Source organism: Myodes glareolus, chromosome 24 (genome assembly GCF_982192425.1).
Source record: "Myodes glareolus chromosome 24, mMyoGla1.1, whole genome shotgun sequence".
Lineage (NCBI taxonomy): Eukaryota > Metazoa > Chordata > Mammalia > Rodentia > Cricetidae > Myodes > Myodes glareolus.
The window spans coordinates 47,316,315-47,342,879 of record NC_142049.1 but is presented as its reverse complement, the minus strand read 5'-3'; the positions used below and the strand labels follow the sequence as shown (position 1 = coordinate 47,342,879).

Genomic DNA, 26,565 nt, shown 5'->3' with positions numbered 1-26,565 from the left:
CAAAATTTCCACATCCTCTCCTCCTCCCACTCCCCAACTCACCCTCTGCCCTCCCCCTTCATTTCTAAGTCCAAGGCCCACACCCTCCATCCAGGCCTAGGAAGGTGTGCATCCATACAGACTAGGATCCCCAAAAGCCAGTACATGCAGTAGAGACAAATCCCAGTGACATTATCATTGGCTTCTCAGTCAGCCTCCCTTGTCGGCCACATTCAGATAGTCCTGTTTGAACACATGCTCGTTCAGCCCCAGTCCAGCTGGCTTTGGTGAGCTCCCATTAGATTAGGCACATTTTCTCAGTGTGTGGACCAACCCGCCGTGGGTCCTGACATCCTTGCTCATCTTCTCCTTCCTTCTGCTCTTCAACTGGACCTTGTGCACTCAGTCCAGTGCTCCGATGTGGGTCTCTGTCTCTATCTCCATCTATTGCCGAATGAAGGTTCACTCCAGATGGATTTCCTCAGTACAGGAGCAGGGCCTTTTTCTGGGCCAAGGACCTCACAGTTACTTGTCATTTTAATCATACATTGTAGGAGGAAATATTTAAACATTGAAGTATGTCGTTCCTTGTATTCAACTGGCAAATATTTATACAGATTTAATGTGAACTGAGTGGATTTGTTAGTTTACATGTCAGTTTGTCATAATCCACTCTGAATGTGAGTGGTTTCCTTTCCTGTGCTGAACCCTAACTGTGTAAGAAAAACTCTAACCAAGAGCAGCCACAAGCAGGCTTGGGTTTCTATTGGTGGGACAAAACACCATAGCCAAAAATAAGTGGGGGAAGAAAGGGTTCATTTCAGCTTAGAGTTTGCAGTGTGTCATCCTGGGAAATTAGAGCAGGGAGGTAGAAAAACTTGCCAAAACACAAGCATTTTGGGTAATTTAGAAAAAGAACTATTATGGCAAAGGAAGCACTTTACTCAATATGCTGGCTCTCTCTTGCCTTTCTCCCCTCTCCCTTCCTTCTTTCTTTTTCTTCCTTCTTCTTTCCTTCCTCCCTCCCTTCCTCCCTCCCTCCCTCCCTCCCTCCCTCCCTCCCTCCCTCCCTCCCTTCCTTTCTGATGGTGGATATTGAACTCAGGGTCTCACACATGCTAGACAAGCACTCAAGAATGGAACTACAGTTCCAGCCTGTGACTGTTTATTTACAGAAATGATTGAGCAAGAAGGATTCTACTAAGGCTTGTTGGAGCTCAAAGACACTCTTCTCAATAATGTAAAAGAGAGACCAACTGCTCCATGGCAGAAAGGTCCTGTCACCCTACCAGTTAGTACTCAGGCATCTGTTCTGGCCTGTCCTTGGGGTTCTGACAGGATCTGTCCTCAGCTGCAGCCACTAAGAGCACCTGCTGTGCACATTCACTGTGTTCCCTCTTAAAGGGCCCTGCCCACCACCCATCCTCTTTCTCTCTCTTTGCCTTTCTGCTTGTCTCTCTGTTTCTCCTACCTCTATTTCTGCCTCTTTATTCACCTCTGCCACCTCTGTCCCCAGAGGTCAATTGCCCCTCCCCTTCCCTTCCCTCCCCTCTCCTCCCTTATAAGCTCCCTTTCCCTTAATCAAAACCCCCTCTAAGTGAATTCTATCACATGATGTCTCTCACTTGCATTCTAATTTTTTTAAAAAAATCATGAAACTTGTTCTCAACCTGGGAAAGGCTCACTTGGCACTTCCTCTTCCCTAATTGCTTGCCATGGAATGTGTCACCACAATGAAAATTTATTAAATCACACTCCTGTTTGTGTTTTTTTTGGGGCTGTGGTGAAAGTGCTTTCTCTATCTCCACTCATTGCACAAACTGTCCTTGGATCAGACACAGGGATGCCACTGTCCCCTGTTAGCTCTCTTACTTGAGCATCCCAGCTCTGCTTTGTGCAGAGCACACACAGATCCATATAAGACACAGCCCAGCACACCAGACCTGACAATAAGCCCAGTCCAGTCTATTCCATGGGACAGTGCCCTCCCCAGGGACATTCATGCACCTCCATGGACATTTCAAAGGATTATGCTGCCAAGGGGTGAAATGTGGAAATCTGCAGGAAGTTTGCATTCCTCCATTTCTCCAATGACCCCAGGATCACTTTATAGCTTCCCTGCCTTTGTAGGGACTTGTGGCTTGTGAAGAGCCTGTTGAGACCATCGAGAAGCCAATTATCAAAACTCATAGATACTTCTCTGCATAAGGGAAATTTGAGGACTCATGAAGGGGAGCTGGGGGCATCTGAGATGCTACAATAATCAGGTAATGGTCCTGCTCCTTCATGTCTGTCACTATTCCTACCTTTGGCCTCTCCTATTGGGTCTGGGTGGTCTGGAGAGCAAGAAATGGAGGGAAAGAATGGAGAGTAAGGATGCATTCCCAACAAAGAAAATGTGAAAACCAATATTGTGTCTCAAATCCATCTTCACACAGGGACCCTGTTGGAGTAAGAGGGCCTTCTGTCTATGACTTTCATTGGTCAAATAAAGAAACTGCCTTGGCCTTTTGATAGGACAGCAGCTTAGATAAGCAGAGTAGACTGAACAGAATGCTGGGAGAAAGAAAGCAGAGTCAGGCAGACGCCATGGCTCTCCTGTGCCAGATGGACATAGGTTAGACTCACCCTGGTAAGCCACAGTCACGTGGTGATACAGATTATTATAAATGGGTTAATTAAGATGTGAGTGTTAGCCAAGAAGAGGCTAGAGCTAATGAGCCAGTCAGTGTTGAAATGAATATAGTTTCCGCATAATTATTTCAGGTAAAGCTAGCCGGCCGGGAGCCGTGCGGGACTAAAAGCAGCCTGCTGCTCCTTTTACAACACCCTGTATCTCCATAAAACACACACACACACACACACACACACACACACACACACAGCCCTGTTATATGGATACATATGAAAGGAGAAGCAAGCTGAGGCCATGGCCCAAGGGATTGATATTTTCTCTTTCCTCCAGTGTTGTCTGGGTCATTGCTTATTGGGAGAGGAGGGGAGAGCTTGAGGAGAGACCTTATAGGCCAGGCTGTCTCACTCAAGGATTCCTGCCATGTTAGAGTTCCTTGGATGTTAACACCAGCAGGAAATGCTTTCAGGGCCTAAACTGCTATTATTTTGGAATGAGGAACCATAGATTGGAAAGCCTGGAGGCTAGCCACAAAGCCAATCAATGGGGCCAAAGTGACAAAAACCCTAATCACTCGGGACCCCAGGCTCTGCTTGAGAAGCTCTGAGCCTGCTACACTAGCTGCATTAGGGAACTAGGCTGTGAGCTACATTCCCCTCCCTGTGATAGGATGTCCTTGGGCTCGGTGTCCACAAACCACAGAGAAGCTAGAGATGGCCAACAAATACTCTGCTGATTGAATTTGTGGAAGGAAATAGAGAATTCTCAGAAATACTTTCTGGGAGGAATTGCTGTGTATCACATAGAGGATGAGTAGAGGAGGATCTGTGACCACGGGGCTCCAGTTAAAACCACGAAGGACCCTTACACAACCTCACCAAATCTGCTCTAGCTTTTCCCACACCAGCTTCCTCTGTCAAGAAGGTCTGTGATAGCCAAGCATTGCCAAACTTGCCAGGCTCCTCAGAAGTAGAGTTTTCTCTGAGGCGAACCTTGCTCTGCTGACCATCAGTTTCTTCCTTGATATAGATCAGATATATGTCCCAACCCCCAACATCTTCTGGTCATTCCCGGGCTTCTCTGTTTTTGTCATCGTTGTTCCCAGGCTCTTCTGTGTAGTGATGCCACTCTGCCTCATCAGTCACGTCCTATGCACGGTCTGACTCCAGACCTTGTCATCTGTGGCCTCTTCTCATACAGAGAACACTGCTTCGAGAAAGCTTCATCCTATCCATAGGAATCCTATCCTAGACACTGCACTGGAGACCAAGGATAGAATCCAGTTGACAGAATGTTTGCTTAGCATTCGTGAATACACAGAGGATCCCTATTACTATGTAAACCTGGTGATGGCACATGCTTGTCTGATGTAGGAGGGTTATCTGTCTATTGTGTTATTTTCATTGGTCAATAAAGAGACTGCCTTGGCCCCTTGATAGGACAGAAAATGGTAGGCGGAGTAAACAGAGCAGAATGCTGGGAAGAGGGCTATGAGGCAGACGCCATGGAGTCAGCCACCAGATCAGACATGCTGAATCTTTCCTGGTAAGCCACCACCTCGTGGTATTACACAGATTATTAGAAATGGGTTAATCAAGATGTGAGAGTTAGCCAGTAACTAACTCTCTAGAGATAATGGGCCAGGCAATGTTTAAATGAATACAATTTCTGTGTTGTTATTTCTGGGACTAAGCTAGCCGTGCGGGAGCTAGGCAGGATGAAAAGCAGGCCTGCCTGCAGCCCCTCACTACACTTGTCTTCCTTCTCTTGGACATTAGAGGCTAACAGACAGGAAGTTCAAGACCAGCACTAGGTATATAGTGAGCTGAGGTTAGCCTGGGATAAATGAGACCCTGTGTCTCCATAAAATACACACACCATGGACACAGGCACACATATACAGGCACACACATAGGTACACACAGAGAGGCCCAGATATGGATACATATGAATACATACCCTTCACATATAAATAATAATAAAAGTGTAATTTCTAAGGTACTGGGGTTACAGAACTGTTGGTAGAGTGTGTGCCAACAGAGTGTGTGAGACCATGAGTTCTATTCCCAGAACTGCATAAATTTGTTTAGTGGCATATTTATGAGGTGGACACAGGAGGTTCTGGACCTGAGTATATAGCGAGTTGTAGACCAAACTTTGATACTTGATATGATGCCTCAAAAGCAAAGTCTGCAGGTGAATGCACAGGAGGGAACAGACAGTTTCCTCTGAGGGTATGAACCCCGGTAGGTGGATCACACTCCTGTGGAAGAACACACATCCAAGACTCTGATGGCAGAAAGGGGACTTGGTGACTCTCAGAAGAGCAAGAGCATGAAGATGGGTGAGCATGGAGGGGAGGGAGATCTGGGAGAACCTGGGGTCTGACTATGTACAAAATACATTCTATGAATTTCTCAAATATTTAATAAAATGTTATTTAAAAAAGAAGAGAAAAGGAGAATAATGGGTGGGAAGGACGAGCAGATGAAGATTTCTAGTCCACAAGTCTCACAGCCTGAATTTGATCCCCAGAGCCCATGTACAGGTGGAAGGGGAGCACTGGCTCCATCAGATACATACCCTTGGACGCCACACATACACTGATCATCAATAAAAAATTTGTGGTCTGCAGAGAGCTCAGTAGTTAAGAATGCAGTGTTCTGCTCTTCCAGAGGACCTGAGTTTGGTTCCCTGCACCCACGTGGAGAGGCTCAGACCACTGTAATCCCAGCTCTAGAGGATCTAACTTACCCTCTGACCTCAGTGGGATTCTGCTCTCGTGTGTACTCTCACATCCAATAATTGAATATAAATAAGATAAAACCAAAAACGAGAAAGAACATGTTTCAGGCATTACTGAGGCACAAGTTTCCAGAGAAGAGGGAAAGGTCCTCTATACCTGTGGTTGACACCATGCCATGATGTCAGATGGGCACACATAGAAACATACAATGAAATAAATCTATTTTTAAGTAAATGAAGTTTAAGTGTGCTTTATGTTGCTGTGTTTAATAAGAACACCTTGAAACTTTATAAAATGTAGACGTGTATTTTGTTTATGATGCCATAGGCTGTGTTGTCCAATGGTGGAATCTGGTCCCTGGTGATGGTCTTGTATCACATCCCCTCTGAGAACACTACACTGTGAGACAGATCAAGCCTGGTAGCTCAGGTCTCTGCCTCTTCCCACAAAGACATTAAAGCCATCATTGGCATCCATACTTTATGGCCTTTTAAAAAAATTCCTACTTAACTCCAAACCACCACAGCCCACTGCCACCAGAAACTGGGGATTAAATTTCTAACATGTGACTTTGTAAGGGAGACACCCCACATCACGGAGCCTCTGCCTCTGTTGGGATACTGTTAGGAAAGAGACCAGTCAGACAAGGTGAGAACTGTAGTGTTCCCCAAAGGGTGACAAGGTGCAGATACACTGTGAGACACATGGACACATAAAACAGTAAATCCTATCACAGGCTACCATATTTTCTGCATATAATTAGCAATAGAGCAAGGATAGAGAAGGACAGAGAATTATGCCACTGGGTGGGCTTTGAGTGTTTAAGGTCTCATTCCACTTCATGGTTGCTCACTGCTTCCTGCTTGGATTTGAGCCTCCTCTTCCCACTGCCATGTAGAGCTCAATAACAATTTTAAAAAATTGAATGCACCAACCCACCCTTCTTTTATAAACACTTTCTCTCAGCTTAAACCTGCATCTGGTAGTCTTCTCTGGTAGGCACCCCACCGCATTCCTTAAGCAATGCATGAGTGCAGGAGAGCATCCTAGTGGATGGGGATTGTGACATGCAAGGAGAACAGAAGCATGGATCCACTGATGCACAATTTTCTGGGTTGTGAATCCCAATGGGGTTGTGAGTGAAAATAAATGGGCCCCTTGCATCCTGCCTTTTCTTTAGTCATGATCTCTTCTTTTACATGACATTGAATGTCTCCCACAGTATCAATTTAGGGCATAACTGAAGTCACTGTAGTTTAAAAACCCAAGAAACAAAGTGTCCCATTACCTCAGGACCATGCTGTTTCCAAATCTATGTAGCTGGATTTTATGATCAATGTTGGGAACTCAGGGTCAAGGCCTCTCCTGGACAGGTTCTCTGGAGTTTTCTAACAGGAATTTACCTTGGGGATAAGCATGACAGGACACCATAGGGACAATGTCCAGGTTTTTGCTGCCTGAAGCTGGAGTGTTGTGACCCATGACCTTCTTTAAAATTAAGCCACCACTAGAATTTCTGTGAGCCACCTTTCATCTTTCAAGGGTGGATCATTTTTCCAGGAAGTAGTACACTCACAGGGTTCTGAAGTAGAGAGCTGGAGTAGTCATAGAAGTGGCTGAGGGCTGTTATGTCCTGGGTGCTGGTCCTTGAATCAATCCTGCAGACGCTTGTAGGCCTACTGTAGACCCTCTACAGGCTCTTTCAGAGAAATGGACTTGGACATAGATTGTTTCTTCTTCCTGTGCAACAGCGTCTGTACCTCCTTCCTCTTCTAGCCCTGACAGCATCACTGACAATCCTTGGTATGCTACAACCTTGTTCCCCAGTGCTATGTGAAGAGCACAATTCAGGACTCCTTCCAAAGCTCTCTGTGTTGGTCCAGCAACACTGGCTACTGCCGTGGACTGGTTCCATGAAAAAATTTCACCATAGTTCTGAATCCAGCACCCTTCCCATGCAAACATACTCTTAGGCATCACCTTGCCCAATAGCCACAAATCACATAAAATATCTTGGAGGTAAAACTAACCAAAGAGTGAAAGACCTATTTGAAAATAAATTTAAGTCTTTGAAGAAAGAAATTGAAAAAGATACCAGAAAATGGAAAGATCTCCCATGCTCTTCCATAGGTAGGAACAAAATAATAAAAATGGCAATCCTACTAAAAATAATCTATAGATTCAATGCAAGCCCCATTAAAATCCCCACATAATTTATCATAGGCTTTGAAAAGACAATAATCAATTTTATATGGAAAAACAACAACAATAAAATCCCAGGAGAGCCAAAACAATCCTGTGCAATAAAGGAACTTCCAGAGGTGTCACCATCCCTGACATCAAGCTCAACTACGAAGCTACAGTAATGAAACAGCATGGTATTGGCATGAAAACACAGAGGTTGACCAATGGAATCGAATTGAAGACCTGAATATTGATCCATACACCTAATTTTTTTACAAAAAAGCTAAAATGATACAATGGAAAAAGAAAGTATCTTCAACAAATGGTGCTGCCATAACTGGATGTCAGCATGTAGAAGAATAAAAACAGATCCATATCTATCACCATGCACAAAACTCAAGTGCAAGTGGATCAAAACCCTCAACATAAATCCAACCACACTGAACTTGATAGAAGAGAAAATAAGAAGTAGCCTTCAATGCTTTGGCATAGGAGACCACTTCCTAAATATAACCCCAGTAGCAGTCACTGAGGACAACAATCAATAAATGGAACCCCTGAAACTGAGAGGTTTGTGTAAAGGAGAGGACACAGTCAGGAAGACAAAAAGGCAGCATAATGAATGGGTGAAGATCTTCACCAACCCCGCATCAGATGAAGGTCTGGTCTCAGAAACAGATAAAGAACTCAAGAAATTAGACATCAGCATTCTAAATAACCCAGGGAAATAATGGGGTACAGAAGTAAACAGAAATTCTCAACAGAAGAATCTCAAATGCCCGAAAGACACTTAAGGAAATGGTCAGCATCCTTAGCCATTAGGGAAATGCAAATCAAAACAACTCTGAGATAGCATCTTATACCTGACAGAATGGCTAAGAACAAAAGCACCAATGATAGCTTATACTGGAGAGGATGTGGAATAAGGGGAACACTCATCCACTGCTTGTGGGAATGCAAACTTGTACAACCATTCTGGAAATAAGTAAGAAGCTTTCTCGGAAAATTGAGAATCAAACTACCTCAGGATCCAGCAATATCGCTCTTGGGTATATACCCCCAAATGCTCAATCATGCTTCAAGGACATTTGTTTAGCTTATGTTCACAGCAGCACTATTTGTAATAGCCAGATCCTGGGGACAACCTTGATGTCCCTCAACCCAAGAATGGATAAAGAAATGTGGCACATTTATTAAACATTAGAATACTAGTCAGCAGTAAAAAAAAATGACATCTTGAAATTTGCATGCAAATGAATGGAAGTAGAAAACACTATCTTGAGTGAAGTAACCCAGATCCAAAAAGATGAATATGGTATGTACTCAATCGTAAGTGGACAATAGGTATAAACAAAGGATATTGAACTTTTAGCTCATGATTTTAGAGAAGCTAAGTAATAAGGTGAACCCTAAGGAAAACATACACAGATTCTTCTAGAAAGTCTAAATGGACAAGATCATCTGACAAGATTGGGAGCATGAGGGTGGAGAGAGGAGGGAGGTTGGAAGGGGAAGAGGAGGGGAGAAGAGGAGGGAAGAAGAGGAGGGGAGGAGAACTTATGGGCATGGGATAGGTGAGATAAAGGCAGAGATGAGAGCAGGAAAGCAATGTCTTCTATGAGGGAGCCACTATGGGCTTCGTTCTAGAGAAATTCCCAGGAATCCACAAAGATGGCCACAGCTATTCCCCTAGGAAGTAGATGAGATGGGACCTGAACTGGCCTTGCCCTGTAGTCAGACTGATGAATATCTTAAATATCACCATAGAACTTTTGTTCAGTAACTGATGGAAACAGAGGCAGAGACCTGTATCAGAATACTGGACTGAGCTCCCAAACCCAGTTGAAGAGTGGGAGGAATGAGAATATGGGCAGAGGTCAAGGCCATGATGGGTCCACCCACTGAAACAGTCTACCTGAGTTAATAGAAGCTCACCTACTCCAGCCAGAATGGGAAGGAACAAGCATCAGACCAAACTAGTCCCTCTGAATGTGGTTGACAGTTGCATGGCTGGGGCAGACTGAGGGACCACTGGCAGTTTCACCAGGATTTATCCCTACTGCATGTACTGGCTTTTGGGGAACCTATTATCTTTACATGTAAAGATAATAGATTTGCTCAGCCTGTATAGAAAAGGTAGGGCCTTGGACCTTCCCCAAAGCAATGTGCCTTACCCTCTCTGAAGAGTGTTTGGAGGTGGGGTGGGATGGTTTGTGGAGAGAATGGGAGGAAGGGAGGGAGTGGGAACTTGGATTGGTATGTATAATGAAAAAGATAGTTTGTTTTCTTTTTTAAAAATAAATTACAAAATTTTAAAACAGTAAAAGCATGTTTTACATGATTAATCATTTCATGTATCACAAGTAAAAAACAAAATGTCACAAGAATCAATTCATGCTCAAACAACTTGTTATAGATTAACCATGTAGGCAAACAAGACATTCTTCCCAGTCAGGTCTTTACTGGCAGGCTGCATTGCAGTTACCAAGAAAGTAACTTATTTATTTATTGCTATCTTGAAAGGCAATCTTTTAAAAACTCTTAAAGGGATCACAAATCTAAATTATTTTATTTTCAAAAAAATTATCTTTTATCATTTTACATGCCAAAACCATTCCCCACTCTCTCCCTTAACCTGCTCCCTCCATCTCCCCCTCCTCCTTTATCTCACCCACCATCCACTCCTCAGAGAGAGTAAGACTTCCCATTCTAGCACATTGCTTTGAGACAGGACCAAGGCCCTACCCCTGTGTCTAGGCAGAGCAAGGTATCCTGCCAGAGAGAATGGTTTCCAAAAAGTTAGAACTGGAGGGATAAATGCTGGTCTCACTGCCAGTGACCCTACATTCTGCCCTGGACTGGTAAGTTTTAAATTTCAAATTTTCATAACCTAGAATTACCACAGTTTACTTATGTATTCTACACTGGTCACCGCACCGTGCGTTCTCCTCAAACTGTGAGACAAAATACAGCCCAGTTTCATAAGTTCCTTGTCAGGGATTTCATCACCACCATGAGAAAAGTAGTTAATACACACTATTGGTTGTGTTTTTCTTAGTGGCCATGGTTAAAATGCATTCCCCATCACTTCTCATGCACAATCTTGTTCCTGGATCTTATGCCTGGGATGTCTATGCCACCTCTCGGTTCTCTTACGTGGCAGCTCCACCCCTACATTGTGTAGTGTGCACACAGATCTGTATGACACCCAGCCAGGACTCATCATCTCTCAATCAGTCCAACCCAAAATCATCCTTGGAGAAGTGCCCTGCTTATGAACCATGGAAGACATCCCAAGAGACATACACTCGCCTCCATGGACATTTCGAAGGATTAAACTGTCAAGGGATGAAATATGGAAATCCATGAAAGTTTGCATTCCTCCACTTTTCCAATGACCCCAGGCTGACCTTTGTAACTTTCCTTCCTTCATAGGGACTTGGGACTTGTGGAGAGCCTACTGGGACAATCTAGAAGCCAATTACCCAAACTCAGACAGATACTTTTCTGCTCGGGGAAATCTTGAGGCTCAACAGAGGGGAGCTGGAGGCATCTGGGCTGCTAAAATAGTCAGGTAATGGTCCTGCTGCTTCAGGCCTCTCACTGCTCCTACCTGTGGCCTCTCCCACTGTCTGTGCTTGCAGGGTCTGGGTGGTCTGGAGAGCAAGAAAAGGAGGGAAAGGCTGGGGAGTGAGGGTGGATAACACCCACAACGAAACAGTGAACACCAAGATGTGGTCTCAAATCCATCTTGTCACGGGGTGTGAAAAGGACAAGCAGGCTGAGGCCTTTCCCCAAGGGACTGATATTTCCTCTTCCCTGTGGCTAAATTTTTGCTCCTCCAGTGTTTTCTGGGTCATTCCTTGATAGGTGAGGAGGAGGGGCCTTTGAGGTGGGTCTGTCTCACTCTGGCATTCATATCCTGTCTCCCTTCCTTGGATTTCAGCACCAGCAAGAAATACTTTCAAGGGCTCTTAAACTTTTATTATTTTGGAATGAGAAATCACGGACTGGAAAGTCCGGTGTCTACCCAGAACACTGGATAATGAGACCAAAGTGGCCAGAACCCTAATTACTTCAGAGCAGAACAGAACAGAACAGAGAAACAAATGTGATGCCCTCATCATACCGACTGTGTTGTAGCTGTATCCTTCCTTCTCCAAGGAAGCCAACACATTTAACTTTTTCTTTTGAATAAAGGGCAGCGGATACAAAATGAACTGTAGCCCCTGATGACCTGAATGAACTTTTCTCATAAGATAAATTCACATAGAAAATCTGTAGGAGCCCGCTGCTATAAAGTCAGCTAGGGTCTTGGATTAAGGGGAAGCTAAGGCTAAGGAAATATCCGGTGAAAGGAACTGAGACAGAAACACAGGATAGAATCAGGAGGTCTGTAAGGTCATGTGAGAACCGCCAAACAGCCCAGAGTTTATTCCAGGACAACCTTATAAGCAAAGGCAGAGAATTGCACAGCACAGCACAGTCAGTATCTAAGCACAAGACCATTCTTGTCCTTGAGTGAGCAGCCTCTTCTCTAGCAGGTTCTTGCTGCTCAGAAGCAACCTTACCTTATATCCTGATGTTCCTGAGGTTTGGCATCAGTCGTATTCTTTGTAGTAGATAGGATATTCTTTTCTCATGGGCAAAATGTTCTTTACCATGGCTAAATCAGAAGGCTCTCACAGCCCTCAAGAATATTGGGAAAAGCAGAGCAGGCAAGCTTGAACTCAAATGCCTCATAAGTCAGAATCGACTGCAGATGGAAACTGAGTCATATGTGAACTACCACAAACACCTAGTGCTGCTTCTCTGTCTCCAACAGCTGTTTCCTGATGTTATCTCCCAGCATTCCTGTTCTGTGCTTTGCCACTTTCTGCCTGAACCCACTGTAGCATAATTGACAACCTGGGGCCTTCCTCATTCCTGCTGATGGTGTTTTATTTTTTCGTGACTTTGAAACAAATTCCTGTACTATTGTTTTGTTTTCCTGTCTTATCACAGTATCTGAATTAATCTGCTTTATTATCTTTCTTAGTGACTGCTCATGAACAAACACTTGAGTCTGCAGAAGTCATTTCCCAGTGTTGAGTTCAACCGTGTGGATGCCAAAAGTCAATTTCTTCTGTTCTTTCTCCTATTTTACAGGTCCAGCTTAATTTTGAACTATAGTTTGAAAGGACATAATCTTAGGCTTTGGATTTGCCATGCACCCCCATGATAATTATATATTCAGATCTCCTTTTCCAGTATTAATGTTCCTTACTTAGACACTGGCCCTGCATGATTTGATGGAAAGTGCTTACCTTGATTATTTCCTGTCAGGATGGGGAAGACTCTGGAAGCTCCACATGCCGCATTCCGGAGCTTAGGTAGATTGCACAATAGGGGAAAGCCAAACTGTGTCAAGAGAAATCTTTGTGTCCTGAAACTTAAGTTATGGCCAAGTAGGATTATGCAAGATCAAAAAGGGGATTTCTCCACTAGCTAAGTGACAATATATATAGATAGCCCCAGTGACATCTCCTCAACAAGTAACACAAGCCGCTCACCCAAGGTCTCAGCAGGAACTGAGCCCCAGGTGAGTTGTCAGAACTTTCCAGCATTTGCTCTTTGCAGACTCTGTTCTTCTGTTTCCTGCCAGTATTCACTGGCTGTGTTTTCTTGCTCTGTCTCTCTCCTGAATGTACTAGATGCATTAGCATTCACAGGAGGCAGGACTGTTGGCATGGGGATTTGTTGTCTGCTTCTGTGTGAATTCAGGCGAGGGCAGAGTCAGCCTTCTCTAGATAGAGTGCAGAGACTGTGATGGCAATAAAGCCACCACACGCCTCTCCAGAAGCTTCCTGTACAGTTGGGTTTTGGTTGGCAAGATCAGAATGCCAAGTGCTTTATACTAGTGGTCCATTTGCAAGCTCTCAGGCACGGGGAGTTGAATGAAACACGTGGAAATGGGAAGCTAGAAGGTCCCTGGAATCCACTTCCATCATCTCTCTACATGTGTGTGAATTTCTGTATAAAATCTAGTGGGATTTGGTGCTGGCATACAAGGACAGCTCATAGAAGCATCCTCCACCCCATAAAATGGAGTGTTCATCCTGTGTTTCCTGACCCTACAGCAGGATGAAGCCTTCCATTGCCATCATTTTGTGTCTCTTGGTCCTGGGAGTTGACAGCCAAAGGTGGATCGAGTTCATCAAAGAAGCTGGTCTAGGTAAGAACAAAGGATGAGGGCAGGAGGTTGTATTTGTGGATTCCAAGTATTTACCAGAGCAGGGACACACTCTGGGCAAACTTTTTTTTTTTTTTTTTTTTTTTTTGAAGGGACACACTTCAGGGCAAACGTTTTTGTTTTTGTTTTTGTTTTTTGAAGTATGCTGGATAGGGGAACATTGTCGCTCTTGCTATGTAGTTCTGAACTTTTATGGTCAGTGTTGACCTCTTCTGTGAGGATCCCAAGCCTGAGAGCACACAATGTGAGTAGAGCAGCTTTTTCACAGGAATAGAGGAGCAATCTGTACTTGAAAGATGCAGATTCGCCAACAGGAGAGGGCATCTGCTGCCCCCTTGTGGAAGGTGATGAACAGCTCACTTCTGTGTCTGGGGACTGTGAAATCAAGGACATTCCAGAGAGTGTGTTCCACAGTGAAATTCACAGACAGTAAATTTAACCAGTCTTCGAGAGTAAGGGAGCACTCAGTATGTCTCTAGAGACACATGAGCTTAGTCCATGTGCACATGGTTGCAGATAGTACCTTCCACACAATTCTCATCCTATCCTAGACATAGAGCCAAGAGCAAGGGTGTAGGACTCCTGGAAATTCAACATTGCATGTCCTCATGTATTTCGACATCATGGCTTACTTATTTATTCTAGATCTTCCTACCACCATGTATGTAGTCCTCTCAACATACAGGTGAAAGTACAGCCGAATTTGCTAAGTTCCGTGTGAGAAGTTTTGACACCGCCATGAGAAATATAGTTAGTATACACGCTTTGATGTGTTTTCTTCAGTGGCCATGGTAAAAATGCATTCTCTGTCTCCTCTTACTGTCCTGGGAGCTTTCACCTGGAATTTTGGCTTCATTAGTTAGCTCTCTCAAGTGACAGTGCCACCTCTCTTTGTGCAGAGTATACACAGTTCATAGAAGACAACGCCTAGGATTCCACAACTTTCATTAATCCAACTTGGTCTAATCCAAGGAAAAGGTCTCCCCCTTAGGGTCTCTAGGGAAGCCCTCTTTTGGGACATGAACTCACCCCCATGGACCATTTCAAAGTATTCTGCTTTCAGGGTGAAAATGTGAAAATCCACAGGAAGTTTGCATTCCTCCAACACTGCAGTGAAACCCCAGGTTTGCGTTTAAAGTTTCCTGCCTCTGTAGGACTTCGGTCTTGTTGAGAGCATATTGGGACAATCTAAAAGCCAACTTACAAAACCAGACAAATACTTCTCTGCTCAGAGTAACTTCAAGGCCCAATGAAAAGGAGCTGCAGACACCCAGATTTATAAAAATATCAGAAAATGCCCATTCTGCTTCATGCCACTACCATTCCTGCCTGTGGCCGCTCCTTCCTGCTGTCTGTACTGCTGGGTCTGGTTGCTCTAGAAATCCAGAAGTGGAGGGAAAGGATGGAGAGTCGTGATAAATAAAACCCACAACAAAAAAGTAAAGAGCAAGATGAGGTCTCAATCCATCTTGTCGCAGGTTGTGGAAAGGAGAAGCAGGCTGAGGACCTTGCACAGGAGAGTGATATTAGTTTCCCTGTGCCTACATTTTAACTCTTCCGGTATTTACTGGGTCATTCCTTGGTAGGAGTGGAGGATGGCCCTTGTTGGTGGGCCTCCAATTTACCTCCTGTCTCTGTTCCTTGGATTTCAGCATAGCCAAGAAATACTTTCAGGGCCTCGTAAACTGGTATTATTTTGGAGTGGAGAACTATGGATTGGAAAGCCTGGAGTCCACCCAGAAAGCCAAGGAATGGGGCCAAAGTTGCAAAACCCATAATCACTTCAGACCTCAGGCCTTGCTTGAGAAGTTCTCTACTGGTTACTCAGGCTGTACTGAGGGGACTAGGCTGTGAGCCACATCCCTCTCCACTTGATAGGATGTCATGGACTTGGTGTCCACAGGACATCTTCTAGGGTGGGCCAGCCCAAAGCCCAGCATGTGGGTCTGGATGGAAGCCGAGCTGGTCAGTCTGGGCCACTGAGAACACCGTCTCAGGAGAGGGGCAGAGCCAGCTCTTCTAAGCCCATACCATCTGGACTAGTTCTCCCATACCTGTAGTAAGAGGTGAGGCCATCTCTCCAGAGTGCCAGAACCAGCCCTCCCAAGTAGGGGGAGAGTTGCAGCACCAGCTCTCACAGAAACATCTTCTAACAGCTCTCAGGAGTAACCTGGAGGGACCAGCTACGTTTGGACAGTGTTCTTCTCTGCCATGGTCTCAGGCTGCTCTGACCACAGGCACAAGCCATGAGTTCTTTTCATCCCTTTCATCCTCTCTAAGACATAGGCAGAGTCTTTAGTTCATGTTCCTGTTGTCTTTCCCACCCAGGCGCTAAGGACATGTACCGAGCCTACACTGACATGAAGGAGGCCAACTGGATAGGTGCAGACAAATACTTCCATGCTAGAGGGAATTATGATGCTGCCCAAAGGGGTCCCGGGGGAGTCTGGGCTGCTGAAGTCCTCAGGTAAACACAGACTGTTGGGATGCTGGGTCTGAGTAGGAGGGATTGACTATGTTGGGAGACCAGAGGTGGATGAGCCCCAGAGAGGGTCATGCCAATCTGTGTCCTTGCCCACTTGTTCATGCAGTTACTTCCTCCATTCATGCTCAGTGTAGATCCTGGGCTGTGGACAAAGCCAGCGCTCTTCTCGAGATGGGTAGGTCTGCTTCCAAATGCAGACAGGGAGTGATTCTCAGTCCTGTCTATCTGGTGATGGTCGTTCAGTACAGACTGGACCTGGCAGGGTTTGTGTTTCAGGCCATCCTTCCCTGACCCTCCTGGATTCCCTAAGGCCATTCCATGCTAATGGGAGAACTGGGAAGGTGTACTGTGGCTCTGGTGATTGACGATGGATTTCTTCCATGTCTGTTTCTCCTAGTGATCTAAGAGAGAACATTCAGAGTCTCATAGGCCGTGGACATGAGGATTCCATGGCTGACCAGGAAGCCAACAGATGGGGCCGCAGTGGCAATGATCCCAATCGCTACAGACCCAAAGGCCTGCCAGAAAAATACTGAGCATCCTCCCTTCAGCCTCAGGGGGCTGTGCTGTGGGCTCTGGGGACAGGACGTGGAATTCTTTACTTCTGTGCACACTGTGGGCATGGAGAACATACAGTGCATGTGCAATAAATTCATAAGATGAAATTTCCTGTCATTGTGTTTTCAGTGGTAGATCTGTTTGGTATAGAGGGTCAATGCTAAACACAGTCTGGAATAGAGTATGGCTTAGGTCTTGTCTTATCACAGGTCACATAGATAGATAGTTCTAATGACTTCCCCACTCCCCATTCGGGAATCACGTGACGATTCAAGTCCTGAAGGTACAGAGATAGTGTTTTCAGACCTTTTCATATCCTGACCTCACCCTCTGTATCTACTGTGTTCCAGCACTTTCTCTTCCCTCACTGCATTTCTCTGATATTTCTATACCCCTGTAGACAGGGATACACCCCTGTTAAGGTTGCAGGGGTGAATTCTGCCTCAGCCACTGCTACCTTGATCCTTTGTCCTCACAAGAAAACTTTAGAATCCAATTATTGACCAACTTCTATCCACTATATTAGAATAATAGCTCACTGTCTCTAATATGCAGATTTTCTGTCTCTGTCTGTGTGTGTGTGTGTGTGTGTGTGTGAGTGTGTGTATGTGAGTGTGAGTGTGTGTGTTCCTGCCTGTGCAGAAGCATGCATTTGTGTGTTTTGTGTTTGTTTTAGAGGTCAGAGAATAGCCTCTTCATTTGCTCTTCCAGGGGCTGTCTGCCTTGTTTATTATTCATGGTTTCATTTTTATTGAGCTACACATTTTTCTCTCCTCCCCTTCCTTCCTCTCCCCTCCCCTTCAATCTTCTCCCATGGTCCTCATGCTCCCAATTTACTTAGAAGTTGTTTTTTTTTACTTCCCATGTCGATTAGATCCATGTATGTCTCTCTTAGTGTCCTCATTATTGTCAGGTTCTCTGAGATTGTGAATTGTAGGCTGATTTTCTTTGCTTTATGACTAAAAGCCACTTATGAGTGAGTACATATTATATTTGTTTTTCTTGGTCTGGGTTACCTCACTCAATAAGATGGTTTCTAGATCCATCCAACTGCCTGCAAATTTCAAGATGTCATTATTTTTTCTGCTGCGTAGTACTCTGTTGTTTAAATGTACCACATTTTTTTATTCGTTTTTCAGTTGAGGGGCATTTAGGTTGTTTCCAGGTTCTGTCTATAAGAAACAGTGCTGACATGAACATAGTTGAGCACATGTCCTTGTCGCATGATAGAGCATCCTTTGAACATATACCCAAAAGTTGTATTATTGGAAGCAAACACTATACCCCTGACCATGTCTGTGGCAGAATACCCACATTTGCATGCTGGATGTCATCTTTGAAAAAAAATTCTTACTTGTAAACACTTATTATAAGGGATAATTCAAATAATATGTGAAATCCAAATCTATCTCTGCTAGCCAACATTTCCCTTTTTTCATACCTTGACACCTCCACACTTCCTCCAAATGGCTTTGAAGAGCAGACTGAGCCCTGTTTGTGAAAACCAACAAGGCATCCCCATGGTTTCAACTTACAGTCTATTGCATCTTTGAGAGAGGATGTCATTCTGACTTCTGGGTATCAACCATCCCATGGAGCCCCCAAATGATGAAGAAGGGAGTTTGTGGCCTCAGTCCAAAGTTCTAAATATTTATTTCTTTAGCCCCTCACTTGGATTGGCTTTCAGTGCACAGTCTTCTAATGGTGACCAGAATCAGCCTCTCGGGATCCTCTCCTTGGTAACATCATCTTACTAGTCCCTCCTTCCCCTTCTATCCTTGTCAGCATCACTGACAATCCTTGGTGTGCTGCTTCCCCAGTGCTATGTGCAGAGCACAGTTCTGGACTCCTTCCAAAGCTCTCTGTGTTGGCCCAACAACACTGGCTACTGCTGTGGACTGGTTCCATGAAAAGATTTCACCGTAGTTCTGAATCCAGCACGTTTACCCATACAAACATACTCTTAGGCATCTTGACATCTTCCAAAATAATTCCTTTTATATCAAATACAACTGTCCTGTGTGTCATTCATTTTCTCCACTTATCTGTCTTAGTGGGTGTCTGCTTCCAAGACAAATGCAGGGAAAGTTTCCTAGAGTGAGCTTAGCTTCTGCACTGCAAATTGAAAGAAAAAAATCCCAGTAATTAACACATCCTGTCTTGTCTATATGCACCTTCTGATCCCTCCTAACGCACCATCTCCGCACCTTTCCAAGTTGGTCTTTATTCCACCAATTTCAGAGCTTTTTCCAAAGTATGTACAAATCATCGAGTCCTCACCCATCCCTTCAGAACATTTCTTTTTGTTTATCATTTCCACCAATAATGACAGACTTTACTTTAAACAAATACTTTAAACAAATACTTTAAACAAATTGATGAAGGAGAAGGAGGAGGAGGAAGAGGAGGAGGAGGAGAAAGAAAGAAAGTGAAGTGTGATCCTAATTAGTTTTAACCAATAAAAACCTCAAGTCAGATATTAGTGTGGAAGCTGAAAGACCAGAGAAGCAGAGCAGCAGCCACCAGAAACCTCTTTCCTCTACTAAATCTCAGACCAAATGGGGGTCCTGTCTCTATGAATCCCCAGACTGAATGGGTGAGGGTCCTGTCTCTGTGAATCCTCAGACTGAATGGGTGGGGGTCCTGTCTCTATGAATCCTCAGACTGAATGGGTAGGGGTCCTGTCTCTATGAATCCTCAGACTGAATGGGTGGGGGTCCTGTCTCTATGAATCCTCAGACTGAATGGGTAGGGGTCCTGTCTCTATGAATCCTCAGACTGAATGGGTGGGGGTCCTGTCTCTGTGAATCCTCAGACTGAATGGGCTTTAGATCATGTTTCCACATTCCTAGTTCTGGGATTAAAGATGTGTGCCTCCCAAGTACTAGGATCAAAGGCATGATATCCTACGTGCTGGGATCAATGGTGTGCAGCACCACCACCCAGCTGTTTCTCTTTAAGACCGGTTCAAATTAATATGCCCCAGAGTGGCCTTGAACTCTTGATTTTTGTATTTCCTCCTCCTAAGTGCTGGGATTAAAAGTATATAGCACCACTGCTTGGCCTCTATGGTTAACTAGTGGCTAGCTCTGCCCTCTGATCTCCAGGCAAGCTTTAATTGTCAGAGCCAAAAAAAAATATAAGGAAGAGAGAAGAAAGGAAGGAAGGAAGGAAGGAAGGAAGGAAGGAAGGAAGGAAGGAAGGAAGGAAGAAGGGGGGAGGGAGATAGAGAGGGAAGAAGGAAAGAAGGCAGGAAGGACTACAGAAATGACTGCACCAGCATTCTGCACAAATGTACACCCACAAATCATAAATCCAGTCATCAAACATCCAAAACTTCAAGGCCTCCCCAAGTCTCCAGAATGTACTTTGATTGAACTAAGTTTCAGGGTGTTTCAATGTGAGGGAACCGGTGTCCACAAATGGATATTCTGAAGGTGTGTGTGGAGATTAAGCGCTAATTTGTGTGTGGGAATGTTTGTGAGTGGGATTAGCCTTTCAATTCATGGACTCAGCAAATTAGATTGCCCTCTTCTGTGACTCGGCATCAACTAAGCCAATGAGAACCTGAGCCCATCAGCTACCAACATCTCCATCAGGGAGAGAGAGAGGGAAAGAGAGGGAAAGAGAGAGAGAGAGAGAGAGAGAGAGAGAGAGAGAGAGAGAGAGAGATTACTTGCAGCCTTATCCATGAAAGCTAATTTCATGGCTTCAATTTATGTGCCTCATGATTTAGACAAACATAGAAACTTGCCTGTTTTGTGTTGAGAAAGAGTTTCTCTGTAGCCCTGGCTATCCTGGTACTCACTCACTGTACAGACCAGACCGGCCCTGCAATCTGTGTTGCACCTGTCTCAGCCTCCTGAGTGCTATAATTAAAAGCATATACCACCGTCCCCGCCTACTTATTGCCTTTTTAATATTGTTTTGAGACTGGTTCTCATTATATTGTCAAGGCTGGCTCAGAACTCATGGACCTCTTATCTCAGCCTCCTAAATGTTGGGTTAACACCCTGACTTGGTTGCTACTTGTCATTTTAATCATACATTGCATGAAGAAATATGTAGAGCCTTCAGTTAGGTCCTTCCATGTGTGCAGTTGGCAAATGTGTACAGCTGTGCTAAAGCCGTGTGGGCTGGGACTTTTTATTTTTTACAGTAAAAATAGCGTGGTTTTACATAATTAATCATTTCTTGTATTAGAAGTGAAAAACCAAGCATCCCCAAAACTAATATCCATTCATACTCAAACAGCTTGTCAGAGATTAACCACGTAGGCAAGCAAGGTATTCTTCTCAGTCAGGTCTTTACTGACAGACTGTATTTTGCCGTTACAAAAAAAGGACCAATCACTTTGTTGCTTATTTTGAAAGGGAATGTTTTAAAGACTCTTAAAGAAATCACAAATCTAAAATTTTTTGTAAAAAAAAATTTTAAAGCTATCTTTTTCATTTTACGTGTGAGATCCAACCCCCACTCCCTCCCCTTCTCCTGCTCCTTCCACCCCCTACCTTCCATCCCAGCCACCATCCACTCCTCAGTGAGAGTCAGACTTCCCATTGGGAGTCAACAAAGTCTAGCACATTGCATTGAGACAGAAACAAGGCTCTCCCCCTATGTCTAGGCTGAGCAAGGTATCTCTCCAGAATGATTTCCAAAAAGATAGAACAAATGGTAGAAATAAATCCTGGTCTCACTGCCAGTGTCCCCACAGTCTTCCCTGGGCTGGTGAGTTTTTTTTTTTAAATATTTATTTATTATGCATACAATAGTCTGTCCGTGTGTATACCCGCAGGCCAGAAGAGGGCACCAGACCCCATTATGAGATGGTTGTGAGCCACCATGTGGTTGCTGGGAATTGAACTCAGGACCTTTGGAAGAACAGGCAATGCTCTTAACCTCTGAGCCATCTCTCCAGCCCCCTGGGCTGGTGAGTTTTATATTTCAAATTTACATGATCTAGAATTGAAGATTGCTAAATGGGATTGGTTTGTGGGCTTGTCTGTTTATGGGGGTTCTCTTGACTGTTAAGTGAGGTGGGAACACTGGCCCTGACAATGATTGGTTCCCTTTCATGTGCTGCGTCCTAACTGTGTAAGAATGAAGAAAGCTAACCGAGAGCCACAGCAAGCAGACAGCACGGGTGCATTCATTTCTCTCTGCCCTTGACCAGACATGCTGTGGTGAGCTGTCTACCTGCTATTGCTGCGACTCCCTGCAGTCATGGACTGCAACCCAGGTTGTGAGCCAGATAAACCCGCTCCTCCTCTGCGTCTCTCTGCATCAGGGTGTTTGTCACAGCCACAGAAATGAAACCAGAGGCTGGGTGAACATTGTATCAAGTAACAGGGATTCCTTGTAAGCAACTACAGTCACCAAGACCTTGACCTTTAGGAGTCTGGCCTTTCAGAACTGTGCCCATGTCTTAGTAGGGTTTCTATTGGTGTGAGAAAACATGACCCAAAACAAATTGGGGAAGAAAGGGTTCGTTTCAGTGTGTCATCCAGGGTAGTTGGAGCAAGGAGGTAGGAATTACGAAAACGAAGTCAAAAGAAAAACATTTTAGGGTAATTCAGAATAACGCTATTTTGAACACAGCAGCGCTTGACTCAATACGCTAGCTTTTCTTCCTTTGTGCTGCTGGATACTGAGTTCAGGGCCTCATACAAGCTAGACTAGCACTCTACCACTGAACTGTTGTCCCAGCCTGGGGCTGTTTATTTACAGGAGTGATTGAGCAAGAAGGATTCTGCCAAGCTTGATGTAACAGGGCTCTTCTCATCAATATTAGAGCCAGGAGAAAGAGCAGCTGCTCCATCGCCGCTTAGTCCTAGCAGCCCTACGTCCTCTGGATCTTCAGCTAAAGAAGGGACATAACTGGCACTCTTTCCAGGGAGTGTTGCTCTTGTTGTACTCCTGAGAACAACTTCATATAAAGCTGGTAAGTTCTAATTGGGAACAATTATGTTTCTAGCAGTTTTCCCCTGGAAATAGGGTCCAACAAAGCCCATGCTGACTTGGAACCAGTTTCATAGCTGTGGATGGACTTAGGCATCTGAGCCTTCTGCCTCCACCTCCCAAGTGCTGGGAATAAAGGCCTTTGCTGCTGGAATTGCTTTGTGTGGTGAGGCTGGGGATGAAAGCCTGGGCCTCAGACATCCTAGGAACACAGGCTATGGACTGACATCTGTGTGGACTGCATTTCTGTATCACTGAGGTCTAAGTGGAAGAGGAACTCTGGAAAGGCTTGTTGATCAGCTTCAGTCAGTGTCACTAAGTTCAAGAGGACTGCTAGCCAACAATTCCCTGAAAATCTTGTTTATTCAATCAATGATCTGGAAGAGAGTTCTAAAGCCCATTATTCTCATCCTTGCAGCAAACGATTCAGAGACGAAAGATAAAAATGCAGGTTAAATTGTCTTACTGCTAAAAGTGCCGATCTGTCTTTCTTTGTTTGAGACAAGGTCTCACTGTGTAGCTCCAGCTGCCCTAGAACTTGCCTTGAGGACCAGGCTGGCCTTAGAGTCAGAGATTAACCTGCCTCTGCCTTGAGAGTTCTAGGACTACAGGTGTGTGCCACCATCAGCCTGTGCGACTGTTCTCATAGCTCTGCAGCACCATGAGGCTTGCCCCAATCCTTGTCTTCTGCTCTTTGTTCATGGGAGTCAGTGGTGATGGCTGGTATTCGTTCTTCAAGGAGGCCGTACAAGGTGAGAAGGGAGAGGTGATGGGCACAGCTAACTGTTCCAGGACGCACGCTGAGCAGAGGCCACATTGCTGTCCAGAGCAGGTACGCATTTAAAACCTAGAGCGGAGTCAGGGAAGGACTGTGGCTTTATGTGGCTTCTTGACTCTACACTGGTCACTTGGCACCTCCTGAGGGATCCTCAGACAGGGCCACAAGGTCCATTCTGTATTGCTGATACTGATCCAGAGGAGTCGGAACTTCCAGAGAGTGTCTTCCACAGAGCAAATTTACAGTCCACAAATTTGCCAGTCTTGGAGTGTAAGTGAGCACTCAGTATTTCCTAGAGACACATGAACTAAGTGAATGTGCACATACCTGCAGATAGTTATTTCTACACAATTCCCCTCCTATTCTAGACAACAACCAAGAACAAGGATGTAGGAGTCCTGGAAACTCAGCATTGCAAGTCTATGTGTATTTCAATACCACTGTTTACTTATGTATTTACACTGGTCACCGCACCGTGTGTTCTCCTCAAACTGTGAGACAAAATACAGCCCACTTCCCTAAGTTGTTTGTCAGGGATTTCATCACCACCATGAGAAAAGTAGTTAATACACACTATTGGTTGTGTTTTTCTTAGTGGCCATGGTTAAAATGCGTTCCCCATCACTTCTCATGCACAATTTTGTTCCTGGATCGTATGCCTGGGATGTCAATGCCACCTCTCAGTTCTCTTACGTGACAGCTCCACCCCTACATTGTGTAGTGTGCACACAGATCTATATGACACCCAGCCAGGACTCATCATCTCTCAATCAGTCCAACCCAAAATCATCCTTGGAGAAGTGCCCTGCTTATGAACACCACGGAAGACATCCCAAGAGACATACACTCACCTCCATGGATATTTCAAAGGATTAAACTGTCAAGGGCTAAAATGTGGAAATCCACAGAAAGTTTGCATTCCTTCACTTCTCCAATGACCCCAGGCTGACCTTTGTAACTTTTCTTCCTTCATAGGTACTTGGGACTTGTGGAGAGCCTATCGGGACAATCTAGAAGCCAATTACCCAAACTCAGATAGATACTTTTCTGCTCGGGGAAATTTTGAGGCTCAACAGAGGGGAGCTGGAGGCATCTGGGCTGCTAAAATAGTCAGGTAATGGTCCTGCTGCTTCAGGCCTCTCACTGTTCCTACCTGTGGCCTCTCCCACTGTCTGTGCTTGCAGGGTCTGGGTGGTCTGGAGAGCAAGAAAAGGAGGGAAAGGCTGGGGAGTGAGGGTGGATAACACCCACAACGAAACAGTGAACACCAAGATGCGGTCTCAAATCCATCTTGTCACGGGGTGTGAAAAGGACAAGCAAGCTGAGGCCCTTCCCGAAGGGACTGATATTTCCTCTTTCCTGTGGCTAAGTTTTTGCTCCTCCAGTGTTTTCTGGGTCATTCCTTGATAGGTGAGGAGGAGGGGCCTTTGAGGTGGGGCTGTCTCACTCTGGCATTCATATCCTGTCTCCCTTCCTTGGATTTCAGCACCAGCAAGAAATACTTTCAAGGCCTCCTAAACCGTTATTATTTTGGAATGAGAAACTTTGGACTGGAAAGCCTGGAGTCTACCAAAAAAGCTGAGGAATGGGGCCGAAGTGGCAAGAACCCTAATTACTTCAGACCCAATGGTCTCCCTGAGAAGTTCTGAGCCTCCTACACAGGCTGCTCTGAGGGGACTAGGCCATAAGACGTATTCCCCTCCCCATGACAGTATGTCCTTGTTCTCAGTGCCCACAGGAACCGCAGAGAATCTAGAAATAGCCAACAAATACTTTGTGGATGGAATTTGTTGGTGGAAATTGGGAACTCTCAGAAATATTTTCTGCGAAGAATTGCTGTGTATCCTCACATAGAGGATGAGTAGAGGAAGAGCTGTGACCACTGGGCACCAACCTAAAGCCAGGCAGGCCCCTCACACAACCCCACCCAATATGCTCCAGCCAGTAGCACCATTAGCTTCCCCTGTCAAGCAGATTTTTGCTAGCAAAGCATTGACAACCTTGTCAGGCTCCTCGGCAAGCAGAGTTTGCTCTTGGTGTGCTCAAGTCTGCTGACCATCAGTTTCCTCCTTGATATAGATCTGATGTGTGTCCCAACCCCCAACATCTTCTGGTCATTCCCGGGCCTCTCTGTTTTTGTCATCGTTGTTCCCAGGTTCTTCTGTGTAGTGATGCCACTCTGCCTCATCAGTCACGTCCTATGCACGGTCTGACTCCAGACCTTGTCATCTGTGGCCTCTTCTCATATAGAGAACACTGCTTCGAGAAAGCCTCATCCTACCCTAGGAATCCTATCCTAGACACTGCACTGGGGACCACAGGTAGATCCCAGGTCAGGAGTGCCTGCATAGCGCTCATAAATCCCTAGAGGTTTCTCTAAAGCTGTATAAACCTGGTGATGGTGCACACTTAGATTCCTGGCACTGGGGTGGGTAGAGGCTGACAGACCAGACGCTCAAGGCCAGCCCTGGTTGTGTTGTAAATTGAGGCTAGCCTGTGTCACAGGGAAGGTTATCAGAAACATGTAGAGGTGGCACGCTGTATTTCTTTAAAGTGTAAAAAATCAAAGCCTGAAAGATGCACACTTATGTGCACTGCCAAGAAAACATGGTTCCAGTTAAACTAAGATAATGGCTCTTATCATTCAGATCCTTTATATTATACTCAATAAATATATCTTATTAATATAATGGCTCTGTCTTAGTTGTTTTTTAGTATGTTCAAGAAGAAAGTATGTGTGCGTGCGTGTGTGCGTCTCTGTGTGTGTGTGTGTGTGTGTGTGTGTGTGTGTGTAAAAGCATGTCTGACAAAGCTAGAGGAGCAGACCGAAATGTATTCTCTTTTTCCTCACTGTTTATTATTTCCTTGAAAATTTCCAATAATTTACTTTATCCAATCATTCCATCCTAACTGACCTTTTCTCAATTGACACAAGCTGGAATTACCTGGGAAGTGGGGCCTCAATTGAGAATTGAGTTTCTCTCTCTCTTTTACTTTTTCTTTCTTTCAAAGC

At 44.8% G+C, this 26,565-nt stretch overlaps 3 protein-coding genes across 7 annotated transcripts in view; all 3 read left to right on the top strand.

Moving 5' to 3' along the window:
- LOC148118224 (serum amyloid A-4 protein-like) overlaps positions 1–12,826 on the top strand; it is a 114,820-nt gene extending 101,994 nt beyond the window's left edge. Inside the window, exons 2-3 of one of the 2 annotated variants that reach the window (XM_087901439.1) lie at positions 10,977–11,115; positions 12,690–12,826. In XM_087901439.1, coding sequence (XP_087757565.1) covers positions 10,977–11,115; positions 12,690–12,762 — 212 coding nt within the window. In that variant the 3' untranslated portion in view covers positions 12,763–12,826. The other variant, XM_087901438.1, reaches the window with a different exon arrangement.
- A 156-nt stretch (positions 12,827–12,982) lies between these two features.
- Positions 12,983–16,923, top strand: LOC146889984 (serum amyloid A-5 protein-like). Its single transcript, XM_087901436.1, has 4 exons — positions 12,983–13,122; positions 13,661–13,755; positions 16,102–16,240; positions 16,656–16,923. The coding sequence occupies exons 2-4, from the start codon at positions 13,665–13,667 to the stop codon at positions 16,792–16,794; spliced, it is 369 nt and encodes a 122-aa protein (XP_087757562.1). The 5' UTR covers positions 12,983–13,122; positions 13,661–13,664; the 3' UTR covers positions 16,795–16,923.
- Positions 16,924–22,598: 5,675 nt separating this feature from the next.
- On the top strand, positions 22,599–26,242 carry LOC146889986 (serum amyloid A-4 protein). Of its 4 annotated transcripts, none has more exons than XM_087901429.1 (4): positions 22,599–22,757; positions 23,372–23,526; positions 24,528–24,666; positions 25,039–26,242. In XM_087901429.1, the coding sequence occupies exons 2-4, from the start codon at positions 23,436–23,438 to the stop codon at positions 25,199–25,201; spliced, it is 393 nt and encodes a 130-aa protein (XP_087757555.1). In that variant the 5' UTR covers positions 22,599–22,757; positions 23,372–23,435; the 3' UTR covers positions 25,202–26,242. The 4 variants fall into 4 exon arrangements, with proteins under 4 accessions (XP_087757555.1, XP_087757557.1, XP_087757556.1 ...); XM_087901431.1 differs by having other exon boundaries at positions 22,600–22,757; positions 23,424–23,526; XM_087901430.1 differs by having other exon boundaries at positions 22,600–22,757; positions 23,378–23,526.
- The last annotated feature ends 323 nt before the right edge of the window (positions 26,243–26,565 follow it).